The 14,986-nt window shown below is 42.2% G+C and overlaps 1 protein-coding gene across 9 annotated transcripts in view; it reads left to right on the forward strand.

The window, feature by feature from the left end:
* The window catches only part of dennd4c (DENN/MADD domain containing 4C), a 234,982-nt gene that overhangs the window by 197,261 nt on the left and 22,735 nt on the right, over window positions 1-14,986 (forward strand). For all 9 annotated transcript variants that reach the window (XM_070880881.1, XM_070880910.1, XM_070880927.1 and 6 more), the window contains one exon: window positions 7,535-8,703. In XM_070880881.1, coding sequence (XP_070736982.1) covers window positions 7,535-8,703 — 1,169 coding nt within the window. The remainder of the gene's footprint in view (window positions 1-7,534; window positions 8,704-14,986) is intronic.

The following is a 14,986-nucleotide window of genomic DNA, read 5'->3' on the forward strand; positions in this document are numbered from 1 at the left end:
TTTATTGGATTGCAGTGTCATATTGTCATTTCTGCATTACCAGTTTTTCTTGATTTTCAATGGATTGCAAGTTTTTTGGAGTAACTATGTGCCACTAGAAATGGTGAGGAATAGGCCATTTGGCCCTTCGAGCCTGCTCCGCCATTCAATAAGATCATGGCTGATCTGATCCTGGCCTCAACTCCACTTCCCTGTCCACACCCCATAACCGTTGACTCCCTTATTATTCAAAAAATTTGTCTATATCCACCTTAAATACATTCAATAACCCAGCCTCCATAGCTCTCTATGGTAGAGAATTCCAAAGATTCACGACCTTCAGAGAAGAAATTCCTCCTCGTTTCAGTTTTAGATGGGCGACCCCTTATTCTGAAACTATACCCCCTAGTTCTAGATTCTTCCACTAAAGGAAACATCCTCTTTGCATCTACTCGGTCAAGCCCCCTCAGAATCTTACACGTTTCTAAACGCATTCTTCTAAACTCCAATGAGTATAGGCCCATCCTGCTCAACCTTTCTTTTTCTCAGGAATCAACCTTGTGAACCTTCTCTGAACTGCCCTAATGCAAGTATATCCTTCGTTAAATAAGGAAACCAAAACCGTACGCAGTACTCCAGGTGTAGTCTTACCAACGCCCTGTACAGTTGTAGCAGGACTTCCTTACTTTTATACTCTTATCTCCCTTGCAATAAAGGTAAACATTCCATTTGCCTTCATAATTACTCGCTGTACCTGCATGCTAGATTTTTGTGTCATGTACAAGGACCTCCAGATCCCCATTCACCACAGCATTTTGTAACCTCTCCCCATTTAAATAATTTGCTTTTTTTATTTTTTCCTGCCCATGTGGATAACCCCATATTTTCCCACATTATACTCCATCTGCCAAATGTTTGCCCACTGACGTAGCCTGTCTTTATCCCTTTGCTGATTTTTTGTGTCCTCCTCAACTTGCTTTCCCATCTATCTTTTTGTATCAGCATTAATACATTAATACGCTAATACATCCTCTATGGGTTTTAAGAGAAGTAGCGGCAGGGATTGTGGATGCATTGGTTGTAATTTACCAAAATTCCCTGGATTCTGGGGAGGTCCCAGCAGATTGGAAAATTGCAAATGTAACGCCCCTATTTTAAAAAAAAAAGGAGACAGACAAAAAGCAGGAAGCCTAACGTCTATGGTTGGGAAAATGTTGGAGTCCATTATTAAAGAAGCAGTAGCAGGACATTTGGAAAAACAAAATTTGGTCAGGCAGAGTTAGCATGGATTTATGAAAGGGAAGTCATTTGACAAATTTGCTGGAATTCTTTGAGGATGTAATGAACAGGGTGGATAAAGGGGAACCAGTGGATGTGGTGTATTTGAACTTCCAGAACGCATTTGACAAGGTGCCACATAAAAGGTTACTGCACAAGATAAAAGTTCATGGGATTGGGGGTAATATATTAGCATGGATAGAGGATTGGCTAACTAACAGAGAACAGAGCATCGGGATAAATGGTTCATTCTCTGGTTGGCAACCAGTAACTGGTGGGGTGCCACAGGGATCAGTGCTGAGACCCCAACTATTTACAATCTATATGAACGACTTGGAAGAAGGGACTGAGTGTAACATAGCCAAGTTTGCTGACGATACAAAGATGGGAGGAAAAGCAATGTGTGAGGAGGACACACAAAATCTGCAAAAGGACATAGACAGGCTAAGTGAGTGGGCAAAAATTGGGCAGATGGAGTATAATGTTGGAAAGTGTGAGGTCATGCACTTTGGCAGAAAAAAATCAAAGAGCAAGTTATTACTTAAATGGAGAAAGATTGCAAAGTGCCGCTTTACAGCGGGCCCTGGGGGTACTTGTGCATGAAACACAAAAGGATAGTATGCAGGTAAAGCAAATGATCAGGAAGGCTAATGGAATCTTGGCCTTTATTGCAAAGGGGATGGAATATAAAAGCAGGGAAGTCTAGCTACCGCTATTACAGGGTATTGGTGAAGCCACACCTGGAATACTGCGTGCAGTTTTGGTTTCAATATTTACGAAAGGATATACTTGCTTTGGAGGCAGTACAGAGAAGGTTCACTAGGTTGATTCCGGGGATGAGGGGGTTGACTTATGAGGAAAGATTGAGTAGTTTGGACCTCTACTCATTGGAATTCAGAAGAATGAGAGGTGATCTTATCTAAACGTGTAAGATTATTAGGGGGCTTGACAAGGTGGATGCAGAGAGGATGTTTCCACTGATGGGGTAGACTAGAACTAGAGGGCATGATCTTAGAATAAGGGGCCACCCATTTAAAACAGAGATGTGGAGAAATTTCTTCTGAGGGTTGTAAATCTGTGAAATTCACTGCCTCAGACCTGTGGCAGCTGGGACATTGAATAAATTTAAGACAGAAATAGACAGTTTCTTAAACGATAAGGAGTTATGGGGAGCGGGCAGGGAAGTGGAGCTGAGTCCATCATCAGATCAGCCATGATCTTATTGAATGGCGGAGCAGGCTCGAGGGGCCGTATGGCCTACTTCTGTTCCTGTTTCTTATATTCTTATTACCCCCAACCTTGTGAGCTCTTAACTTGGTCAGTAACATTTTTATCTGGCACCTTATCGAATGTTTTCTGGAAATCCAAATACACATCTACTGGTTCCCCTTTATCCACCTTGCTTGTTACATCCTCAATGAACTCCAGCAAATTTATCAAACATGATTTCCCTTTCATAAAACCATGCTGACTCTGCTTGACTGCATTATGATTTTCTAAATGTTCTGCTACTACCTTAATAATGGACTCCAGCATTTTCCCAATGACAGATGTTAGGCTAACTGGTCGATAGTTTCCTGCTTTCTGTCTGCCTCCTTTCTTAAATAGGGGCATTACATTTGCCGTTTTCAAATCCGCTGGGACTTCTTCAGAATCCAGGGAATTTTGGAAGATTACAGCCACTTCTTTTAAGACCCTAGGATGCAGGCCATCAGGTCCAGGGCACTTGTCCACCTTTATTCCCATTAGTTTGCCTAGTACTTTTTCTCCAGTAATGGTGGTTGTTTTAAGTTTCTCTCCTCCTCCTCCTCCTCCTCCTCCTCCTCCTCCTCCTCCTCCTCCTCCTCCTCCTCCCCCCCCCCCCCCTCCTCCTCCTCCTCCTCCCCCCCCCCCCCCAACCGAATAGCCCCTTGATTATCAATTATTGGGTTACTTTCAGTGTCTTCTACCTTGAAGACCGACACACAATATTTGTTCAAAGTCTCTTCCATTTCCCTGTTTCCCATTATTAATTCTCCAGTCACATCCTCCAAGGGACCAATGTTTACTTTAGCTATTTGCTTCTTTTTATATGCCTGTAGAAGCTCTTACTGTTATATTTCTTGCTAGTTTACTCTCATAAGCTGTCTTCTCTCTCTCCTTTTTTTAGTCGTCCTTTGCTAATTTCTAAAAAATGCCCCAATCCTCTGGCCTTCCACTGTTCTTTGCAACATTGTATGCCTTTGTTTTCAATTTGATACCATCCTTTATTTCCTTAGTTAACCACGGATGGTTCATCCTTCTTAGTCTTTATTTCTCACTGGAATGTATCTCTGCTGAGAGTCATGAAATATCTCCTTAAATGTTTGCCACTGCTTTTTTCTACAGTATTAACTTTTAATATATTTTCCCAGTCCACTTTAACCAACTCTGCCTTCATACCTTTGTAATTACCTTTGTTTAAGTTCAGGACACTAGTTTGAGAATGAGCTTTCTCACCCTCCAACTGAGTTTGAAATTCAGTCATGCTATGATCACTCTTCCCAAGAGGGATCCTTCACTGAGATCATTAATTAATCCAGACTCGTTACATATTACCAGATTTAAAATAGTCTGCTCCCTGGTTGGTTCCACATCGTATTTTTCCAAAAAACCATCCCTCATGCACTCTATGAATTCTTCCTCCAAGCGACCTTTGCCAATTTGATTTGTCCAATCAATATGAAGATTAAAATCGGCCATGATGATTGTCGGACTTTTCTTACAAGCCTCTATTATTTCTTGATTTATACTTTGTATTACAGTGTGGCTACTGTTTGGGGGCCTGTAGACCACTCTCACCAATGACTACTTACCCATATTATTTCTTGGCTCCACCCAAATTGATTCTACATCTTGATCTGAGCCAATATCATTTCTCATTCCTGTTTGTTACCGTCAACCTTAGCGCCATGGTAGCACTCATATCTGAGTCATAAGATCGTGGGTTGAAACCCCACTCCAGAGATTGAGGGCATAACCGAGGCTGATACTTTAGAGGTTCCTCTTTTTGATGGGACGTTAAACTGAGGCCATGTCCTGTGGCACTATTCAGAGAAGATCATGAGAGTTCTCCTGATGTTCTGGCGAATATTTATCTCTCAACCACCATCACTAAAACTGATCATCATCTCATCTGTTATTTCATTGCTGTCTACTAGACCTCACTGCCAATTGGCTGCCATGTTTCCATGCGTGACAAAAGTAACTACACTTCAAAAAATGCATAATTGATTATCAAGTGCTTTGGGACATCCTGAGGACGTGAGAGGTGCTATATAAAAGCAAGTTCATTCTTTATCCATAAGGATTTATTTCAGTTGTCAATGCTATTTTTGTTGCAACTTCAATGCAATTCTCATAGCTCCCTCTGAATGGATACTTAAAATCAGCATAGGATTGCAACAGCTCTGCAAAACAAATCTTGGACAGTTTCTTCTGTGCACTAAGTATAATCATAAACCTGCCTATAGACAACAGTTTTATGATGCTACATGTAATGCAGAGGATATCTTCGACCCTTGTCCCTGTCTTTACTTAAAGCCTATTGAACTTTAAAGGCTAACAGCTCTCATCATTGGAGAACGTGAGAGAATATGAAAAGGAACATTTTTACTTTGGGATTTTATACTGAAAATGAAAGCTAATACCATTTTCACTGAGCAATAAAAAGTCTTGGTATATTTTTATAGTCTTTAATATGTGGAACAGTCTCTCAGCAAATCTCAACAGGAGCCCCTGTGGTACACAAGGATCCCATGTCCTACAATTTCATCTTTCAGAGTCTCTGAACTGGTCAAATTCTCCTAAAAATGCAAAGTGATATATTATGGTAGAAAGAATGAGGAGAGGAAATAAAGGGTACAAATCTGAAGGGGTGCATGCACAGAGAGAACAAGAGGTATCTGTGCGCAAATCGTTGAAGGTGGCAGAGTAGGTTGAGAAACCAGTTTTTAAAAAAAAGTTTACGGGATCCTGGGCTTCATGAATAGAGGTATAGAGTACAAAAGCGTGGAAATTATGATGAACCTGGATAAAAGACTGGTTTGGCCTCAACTGGAGTATTGTGTCCAATTCTGGACACCGCATTTTGGGAAGGATGTGAAGGCCTAAGAGAGGGTGGAGAAAAGATTTACGAGGATGATCCCAGGGATGAGGGACTTCAGTTACATGGATAGAGTGGAGACGCTGGGGTTGTTCTCCTTCGAGTAGAGAAGGTTGAGAAGAGATTTGATAGAGGTGTTCAAAATCATGAGGGGTCTGGACAGAGTAAGCACATAAGAAATAGGAGCAGGAGTAGGCCACTTGGCCCCTCAAGCCAACTCTGCCATTCAATAAGATCATGGCTGATCTGATCATAGACTCAGCTCCACTTCCCTGCCCTCTCCCCATAACCCTTTACTCCCCTATCGCTCAAAATTCTGTCTATTTCCGCCTTAAATATATTCAATGACCCAGCCTCCACAGCTCTCTGGGACAGAGAATTCCATAGATTTATAACCCTCAGAAGAAATTCCTCCTTATCTCACTTTTAAATGGGCGGCCCCTTATTCTAAGACTATGTCCCCTAGTTTTAGTTTCCCCTATGAGTGGAAATATCCTCTCTGCATCCACCTTATCAAGCCCCCTCATTATCTTAAGTTTCAATAAGATCACTTCTCATTCTTCTGAGCTCCAATGTGTATAGGCCCAACCTACTCAACCTATCCTCATAAGTCAACTCCCTCATCTCCGGAATCAACTAGTGAACCTTCTCTGAACAGCCTCCAATGCAAGTCTATCCTTCCTTAAATACGGATACCAAAACTGTACGCAGTGCTCCAGGTGTGGCCTCACGGTAGATAGAGAGAAACTGTTCCCATTGGCAGAAGAGTCGAGAACCAGAGGACACAGATTTAAGGTGATTGGCAAAAGAACCAAAGGCGACATAAGAAAAAAAACGTTTTACTCAGCGAGTGGTTAGGATCGGGAATGTACTGCCTGAAAGTATGGTGGAGGCAGAATCAAAAGGGAGTTGGATAAGTACCTGAAGAAAAGAAAATTGCAGGACTATGGGGAAAGGACAGGGAGAGGGACTAGCTGAGGTGTTCTTGCAGAGAGCCGGCATGGGCTCGATGGGCCGAATTATTTTATTCATTGATTCCTGCTGAGATAATGTAATTACAGAATGTAAAAATTAGTAAGGATATGGCAGTCGAATGCTGTAATTCATGTTGACAGGTAAGATAGCAAAATTGGGAAGGCAAGAATGATTCTTTTGGGATGTGTCATATCTGTAAAACTAAGATTGATTTGCATTTAGCTAATGCCTTTCATAACCTCAGGACTTTCCGAAGAGGTTTGCAGCCAGTGAAGTAATTTTTGAAGAGTAGTCACTGTTGTGACCTAGGAAACACAACAGCCAATTTGAGCACAGCAAGGTCCCACAAACAGTGTTGTGATGACGAGATAATCTGTGTTTGGGTGTTGGTTGAAAGATAAATATTAGCCTGGGCACCGGGGAGAACTCCCTGTTCTTCATCGAAAAATACCAGGGGATATTTTACAGCCACCCGAGAGGGTAAATGTGGCCTCGGTTTAACATCTCAACCAAAAGATGGCAGTCCCTCAGTTCTGACTGAAGTATTGGCCTGGATTTTTGTATTTGATTCTCTGGAATGGAACGTGAACTCAGAGGCAGGAATTCCACCACTGAGCCATTTTTTTTTTTAACTATTTCCTGTGAGTTGGTTATTAGTGCTTTTCAAATGCCATATGCCAAATTTGCTTCAAATGTAGTAGAAAGTGATTTTTTTTTTGGCTTCCTCCCCATCCTTCTCACAATTTGCTTATGATCTTCTGTTAAGAATGCTCTTGAACCAGCCACTAGGATATGTAGAAAAGTAGTCTCTGGTGATTTTCTATCTCTTCTACCAACTCTCTCTTACATTTGCTTCCCTTGAATATGTGGCTGAGGATTATTTGCCATGTTAAGAATTGTGCTAACTTGTATTATTTGTGGTGCCAACCATTTATTAAACACTCCAGACATGAAGTTCCCTTGATTGTTGTACTAGTTTGTATATTGGCTATAATACTTGTTCTGACTGGTGTTTTTAAAAACATTTGAGGATTACTGATTAATTGGAATGGAGCTTCTCCACACCTCTGCCCTCATTTAGTTTTAAGGCACAGCTGTTCATTTATTGAAATAAGGGAACAATAAATTGTTTGACTTGTCAACATTAATCCTTTACTTTCACTATCTTTTCAATGCTAGGTAATTTGGCTAGCTTGTTGCTGGTAGATAATGACAGTCATCAAGATGGCAATGGAGTTGATGACCCCAGTACTCGAGCACACAGGAAGAACAGCGAGAAAAGCCAGCAGCGGCAAAAGCTCTGGACAGAAAGAAGCTGCAGTTTTAGTGCCGATACGCGGTCAAACATGTTACTTAAAAAAGGAAGCCTTGAAACTGATCCAAATGAGATAGCGGAGATGATGGGTGCTGATGCTAGGATCTTGGCTGCTGCTCTGTGCAGTACCAAAGAGCTATCTTCAAAGATTAAGACCTCTCCAACCTTGAATCACTCAGCCGAACAAACAGGAGAGTATCATGGTGATGTCAGCAAAATTACCATTGATAAATGCTTGGGTGTTTCAGAGGACAGGGACTCATCTGAAATGGAAGCATCAAATAAGCACCTTATTGATACTGAGACTGCAGTGATAACTAAAAATGCAGTGTTTGTAATGGAGGACCTACAAGTTGAGCCAGATACTATTCTTCCAATTGATGAAGGAAATGAAGTTGAAGATTCCATGCAGAAAAGGACTAGTGTGCACTCTGCAATTAAACCTGTAGAAAGAGACGATGTTAAGATAGGTTTTGACCCATTATCATTATTGGTCTTGGAGACTGAAAAAAAAATTCCCTCCAGTGTTGAGAAGAATGTACCACCAGTTGTCTCTCGAAAACTTGCTGACGAGATTGAAATGTATATGAACCTTAAGAGCCCTCTTGGGGGCAAATCAGCCAGTATGGAACTCCACCAGACTGAGAATGAAGAGAAGCCTTCAGATGTCAGTGATGGAGTACACTGTCATGCACAGGAAAGAAGGTCAAGTCTCCCATCTAGCCCTCTTCCACCAGAAGGTCTACAAACAACATCTATATCTGTGTCCAGGTCAAAAACATTTGCTGGCCAGCCAAAAGTGCAAAAGCCTGTTTCACAGAAAATGCGTTCGACTTCATTAACTGCCTTGGTGAGGAACACCCAGCATGGCTCCTTGGGGTCTGTGGTTACATCAATTTCAGGATTTAAGCTGGACAATCTGCTCTCTGGACCCAAGATGGATGTACTTAAGTCTGGTATGAAACAAGCAGCAAATGTTGCCAGCAAGATGTGGGGAGCTGTGGCATCAGCATACTCCTACTCTGATGATGAGGTCAGACACTTAACTTTGCTCACTGTGTATTGGGTTTGCTTTGAGAGGCAGTCGGATAGGAAATTAATTTCACAAGTCAATTGACGCCATTTTTGAGAATTGTGATCAGGCTTATGAGTGTAAATATAATCTAACAACAAGTTGTATAATCATTGTGATTGCAGTAAGTGATATTGTACAGTTTTTATTATATTTTAGTGAGGAGAACTTGATTTACCTGGAAGATTCACAATCTTTTGAGAATGAAGATTAATCTCAAATATGTAGTACAAAAAATGAATTTTTTGCATTCTATTTGCAACTTTTATGTGGGTACAAATACACCAATTTTTATTACAGGTGTAGGAATTCTGTATAATTGATCACTACATTTATCTCTAATCTGTGTATCCTATCTAAGCTCCACATACAGATTGTAACACCATCTCGCCTTTTAGATTCTCTACTGTACAAGATCTGTTTTTATAAAAATATATACAATTAATTGGTCTTCTGCCATGTTGCTCACTGCCATGTTGCTCATAGTGAGACAGCAGATGTGCTGTTTTATCAACAGTGTGATAAGTGGGCAGCTTGCTGGAGCCTGATTGGTGGAAAGAGAGGCATCCAAACTTGTTTTTGCATTTATTTGACAATTGCTTCATAGAAACAGAAATTTACAGCGCAGAAGGAGGCCATTTCGGCCCATCGTGTCCGCGCCAGCCAACAAAGAGCCACACGGCCCTTGGTCAGCAGCCCTAAAGGTTACATATAAACCTATGAACAATGACGGAAATGCAAAGAGCACCCAGCCCAACCAGTCCGCCTCTCACAACTGCGACACCCCTTATACTGAAACATTCTGCACTCCACCCCAACCTGAGCCATGTGATCTCCTGGGAGAGGCAAAAACCAGATTTAAAAACCCAGGCCAATTTATGGAAAAAAAAATCTGGGAAAAATCCTCTCCGACCTGTCCAGGAGATCACCCTGGCCGTATTCTATTCCCTGCAGTACTTACCATTATATCTGCGCCATCCAACAAAAGGTCATCCAGTCTAATCCCAATTAGCAGCTCTAGGTCCGTAACCCTGCAGGTTACTGCACTTTAAGTGCCCATCCAACCATCTCTTAAAAGTGGTGAGGGTTTCTGCATCCACCACTCTTCCAAGCAACAAGTTCCAGATCCCCACCACCCTCTGCGTAAAGAAGGCTCCCCCACCCCCAGTCAAATCCCCTCTAAACCTTCCACCAACCACCTTAAAACTATGCCCCCTCGTAACAGATCCCTCCACCAATGGAAATAGGCCCTTACTATCCACTATGTCCAGGCCACTCAATATTTTGTACACCTCAATGAGAACAAACCCAGCCTATCTAATCTGTGCTCACAACTAAGGTTCTCCATTCCAGGCAGCATCTTAGTAAATCTCCTCTGCACCCTCTCTAGTGCAATCATGTCCTTCCTATAATACAGCGACCAGAACTGCACGCAGTACTCCAGTTGTGGCCTAACCAAAGTATTATACAATTTAAACAACCTCCCTGCTCTTAAATTCTATGCTTTGGCAAATAAAGGCAAGCGTTCCGTCTGCCTTCTTAACCACCTTATCCACCTGGCCTATTTTCAGGGATCTGTGGACAAGCACTCCAAGGTCCCTGTGTTCATCTACACTATTAAGTGGCCTACTGCTTAATGTGTTTCCTTATTAGCCCTCCCAAAGTGCATCGCCTCACACTTCTCTGAATTAAATTCCATTTGCCACTGCTCTGCCCACCTGACCAGTAGATTGATATCCTCCTGCAGCCCATGACTTTCCTCTTCATTATCAACCACACTGCCAATTTTAGTGTCGTCTGCAAACTTCTTAATCATACTTCCTATATTCAAATCTAAACTGTTGATATATATACCACAAAAAGCAAGGGGCCCAGTACTGAGCCCTGCGGAACCTCACTGGAAACATCCTTCCAGTCACAAAAACATCCATCTATCATTACCCTTTGTTTCCTACCTCCGAGCCAATTTTGGATCCAACTTGCCACTTTGCCCTCGTGTATTCCATGGGCTTTAACCTTCATGACCAGTCTACCAAAAGCCTTGCTAAAGTCCATATATACTACATTGTACGCACTACCCTCATTAGCCCTCTTGGTTACCTACTCAAAAAAATTCAATCCGGTTAGTCAAACACTTTGGGTATCGATGTTGATGATGTGCACAGAATCTAGACAAGAATCTTGTGTACCTTGGGCAATTCAGCAGTGCAGTGCCATTGAGCAGCTATCATTTTTTGCTTGCTATCTCGTGGAAAAGGAGATATAATTGCTGCTTACAATGACATCTGTATCAATAATCTGTGATGCATGGGTGGGCATGGCATTGGCATTGGCTGATGCAGAAAGGAGGGGCTAAAACAGTTGAGAGGTTCTGGTGGCCTTTCCTGCTTGTAACAGTGCAAATCCTGTGATCCAGAGTATCTATAGACGTCTTTACAATCCTGAACCAGAGACTGTGGAGCCAAGTAGGTGTGTCAGGGCCTGAACGTAAGGTTAGTGACATCAAGATGGATGCAGCTAGCCTGGCTGCAGTTTCTGGTGATCTCCCAGTCAATGCCGCCTTCAATTTTATACTAAAAGCATGAGAACTGTGGGATACTTTCCAAGCACTTCCAGTAATAAGGCAACATTGATTTGCCCAAAGGTATAGAACTTGGTGTAGTTCTATTCAGATATTGTGGTGCATCTGAGGTGTTGATTTTGGGACGACACTGTATCGATGCCATCCCCTTCCAGGATCATCTTCCTGTTGGAAAGCATTTCAATATAGTCTTATTACTGTTGTCTATAATTCTGCTGCTTCTCTATTTAAATAAATATTCTGACCATGGTCTGATCAGGAAAAATTCAAGAATATTAGCTGGAAAAATGAAACTCTTACAATAAAGTTTTGCAAAATAAAATAAAAACATTAGCTGACAAATAATAAACTTACATTTCTGTAATGTGGAAGAATATCCCAAAGTGTTTCACAGAAGAGTAAAACTGGAAACAGTATAATTTGGGGAGTTAGGAGTACCAAAGTCATAATTGAATAGCTAGATTTTGAGAAGGCATTTAAAGGAGGAAAGAAGGAAGCAAAGTGGAGGTGTTTAGGAAGGTCATTAGAGAGTGGGGTCTAGATAGCTGAATGTTCTGCTACAGCTTGTGAAATGGGATAAAGGGAGGATGCACAGAGTTGGAGGAATGAAGAGTTTGGGATAAATATAAGGGTGGACAGGGTCACTGAGAGGGTGGGGAAAAGTCATGGATGAATTTGTAGATGAGAATGGGAATTTTAAAATCGATGTGTTGGGGGGGCGGGAGGGAAAGAAATACGATTGGAATGATAAGTATGTGGGACAGAATACGTGGCTTGAGGAGTGGTGCAGAAGGGAGGGATTCAAATTCCTGGGACATTGGAACCGGTTCTGGAGTAGGTGGGACCAGGGCAAACCGGACAGTCTGTACCTGGGCAGGACCGGAACTGATGTCCTGGGGGGGGAGGGGGGAGAGTGTTTGCTCGTACTGTTGGGGAGGGGTTAAACTAATATGGCAGGGGAATGGGAACCTATGCATGGAGACAGGGAAGTAGAATGGGGGCAGAAGCAAAAGATAGAAAGAAGAAAAGTAAAAGTGGAGGGCAGAGAAACCCAAGGCAAAAAACATAAAGGGCCACTTTACAGCAAAATTTTAAAGGGTCAATGTGAATTAAAAAGGCAAGCCTGAAGGCTCTGTGCCTCAATGCGAGGAGTATTCGGAATAAGGTGGACGAATTAACTGCGCAGATAACGGATATAATGTAATTGGCATCACGGAGACATGGCTCCAGGATGACCAAGGCTGGGAACTCAACATGCAGGGGTATTCAGCATTTAGGAAGGATAGACAGAAAGGAAAAGGAGGTGGGGTGGTGTTGCTGGTTAAAGAGGAAATTAATGCAATAGTAAGGAGGGACATTAGCTTGGATGATGTGGAATCTGTATGGGTGGAGTTACGGAATACCAAAGGGCAGAAAACACTAGTGGGAGTTGTGTACAGACCACCAAACAGCAGTCATGAGGATGGGGACTTCATCAAACAAGAAATTAGGGATGCGTGCAATAAAGATACAGCAGTTATCATGGGCGACTTTAATCTACATATTGACTGGTCTAACCAAACTGGTAGCAATGTGGTGGAGGAGGATTTCCTGGAGTGTATTAGGGATGGTTTTCTAGACCAATATGTCGAGGAACTAACTAGAGGGCTGACCATTCTAGACTGGGTGATGTGTAATGAGAAAGGACTAATTAACAATCTTGTTGTGCGAGGTCCCTTAGGGAAGAGTGACCATAATATGGTAGAATTCTTTATTAAGATGGAGAGTGACATAGTTCATTCAGAGACTTGTGTCCTGAATTTGGGGAAAGGTAACTTCGATGGTATGAGATGTAAATTGGCTAGAATAGAATGGCGAGTGATACTTAATGGGTTGACGGAGGATAGGCAATGGCAAACATTTAAAGATCACATGGATGAAGTTCAACAATTGTATATCCCTGTCTGGAGTAAAAATAAAACTGGGAAGATGGCTCAACCGTGGCTAACAAGGGAAATTAAGGATAGTGTTAAATCCAAGGAAGAGGCATATAAATTGGCCAGAAAAAGCAGCAAACCTGAGGACTGGGAGAATTTTGTAATACAGCAGAGGAGGACAAAGGGTTTAATTCGGAGGGGGAAAATAGAGTATGAGAGGAAGCTTTCTGGGAACAAAAACACTTTTGCAGTCAGTTTTTATCGACATGTGAAGAGAAAAAGATTAGTGAAAACAAACATAGGTAGGTCCCTTGCAGTCAGAATCGGGTGAATTTATAATGGGGAACAAAGAAATGGCGGACCAGTTAAACAAATACTTTGGTTCTGTTTTCACGAAGGAAGACACAAATAACCTTCCGGAAATACTAGGGGACCGAGGGTCTAGTGAGAAGGAGGAACTGAAGGATATCCTTATAAAGTGAGAAATTGTGTTAGGGAAATTGATGGGATTGAAGGCCGATAAATCCCCGGGGCTTGATAGTCTGCATCCCAGAGTAATTAAGGAAGTGGATGCATTGGTGATCATTTTCCAACAGTCTATCGACTCTGGATCAGCTCCTATAGACTGGAGGCTAGCTGATGTCAAACCACTGTTTAAAAAAGGAGGAAGAGAGAAAACGGGTAATTATAGACCGGTTAGCCTGACATCAGTAGTCAGGAAAATGTTGGAATCAATTATTAAAGATGAAATAGCAGTGCATTTGGAAAGCAGTGACACAATCGGTCCAAGTCGGCATGGATTTATGAAAGGGAAATCATGCTTGACAAATCTTCTGGAATTTTTTGAGGATGTAACTGGTAGAGTGGACAAGGGAGAACCAGTGGATGGTGGTGTATTTGAACTTTCAAAAGGCTTTTGACAAGGTCCCACACAAGAGATTGGTGTGCAAAATCAAAGCACATGGTATTGGGGGGGTAATGTACTGACGTGGATAGAGAACTGGTTGCCAGACAAGAGGCAGAGAGTCGGGATAAATGGGCCCTTTTTAGAATGGCAGGCAGTGACTAGTGGAGTGCCGCAGGGCTCGGTGCTGGAACCCAGCTCTTTACAATATACATTAATGATTTAGATGAAGGAATTGAGTGTAAAATCTCCAAGTTTGCAGATGACACTAAACTGGGTGGCAGTGTAAGCTGTGAGGAGGACGCTAAAAGGCTGCAGGGTGACTTGGACAGGTTAAATGAGTGGGCAAATGCATAGCAGATGCAGTATAATGTGGATAAATGTGAGGTTATCCACTTTGGTGGCAAAAACAAGAAGGCAGAATATTATCTGAATGGCGGCAGATTAGGAAAGGCGGAGGTGCAACGAGACCTGGGTGTCATGGTTCATCAATCATTGAAAGTTGGCATGCAGGTACAGCAGGCAAATGGTATGTTGGCCTTCATAGCTAGGGGATTTGAGTATAGGGGCAGGGAGGTCTTGCTGCAATTGTACAGGGCCTTGGTGAGGCTTCACCTGGAATATTGTGTTCAGTTTTGGTCTTCTAATCTAAGGAAGGATGTTCTTGCTATTGAAGGAGTGCAGCGAAGGTTCACCAGACTGATTCCAGGGATGGCGGGACTGACATATGAGGAGAGACTGGATCGACTGGGCCTTTATACACTGGAGTTTAGAAGGATGAGAGAGGATCTCATAGAAACGTATAAGATTCTGACGGGACTAGACAGGTTAGATGCGGGAAGA

This window comes from Pristiophorus japonicus, chromosome 1 (genome assembly GCF_044704955.1).
Source record: "Pristiophorus japonicus isolate sPriJap1 chromosome 1, sPriJap1.hap1, whole genome shotgun sequence".
Taxonomy (NCBI): Eukaryota; Metazoa; Chordata; class Chondrichthyes; family Pristiophoridae; genus Pristiophorus; species Pristiophorus japonicus.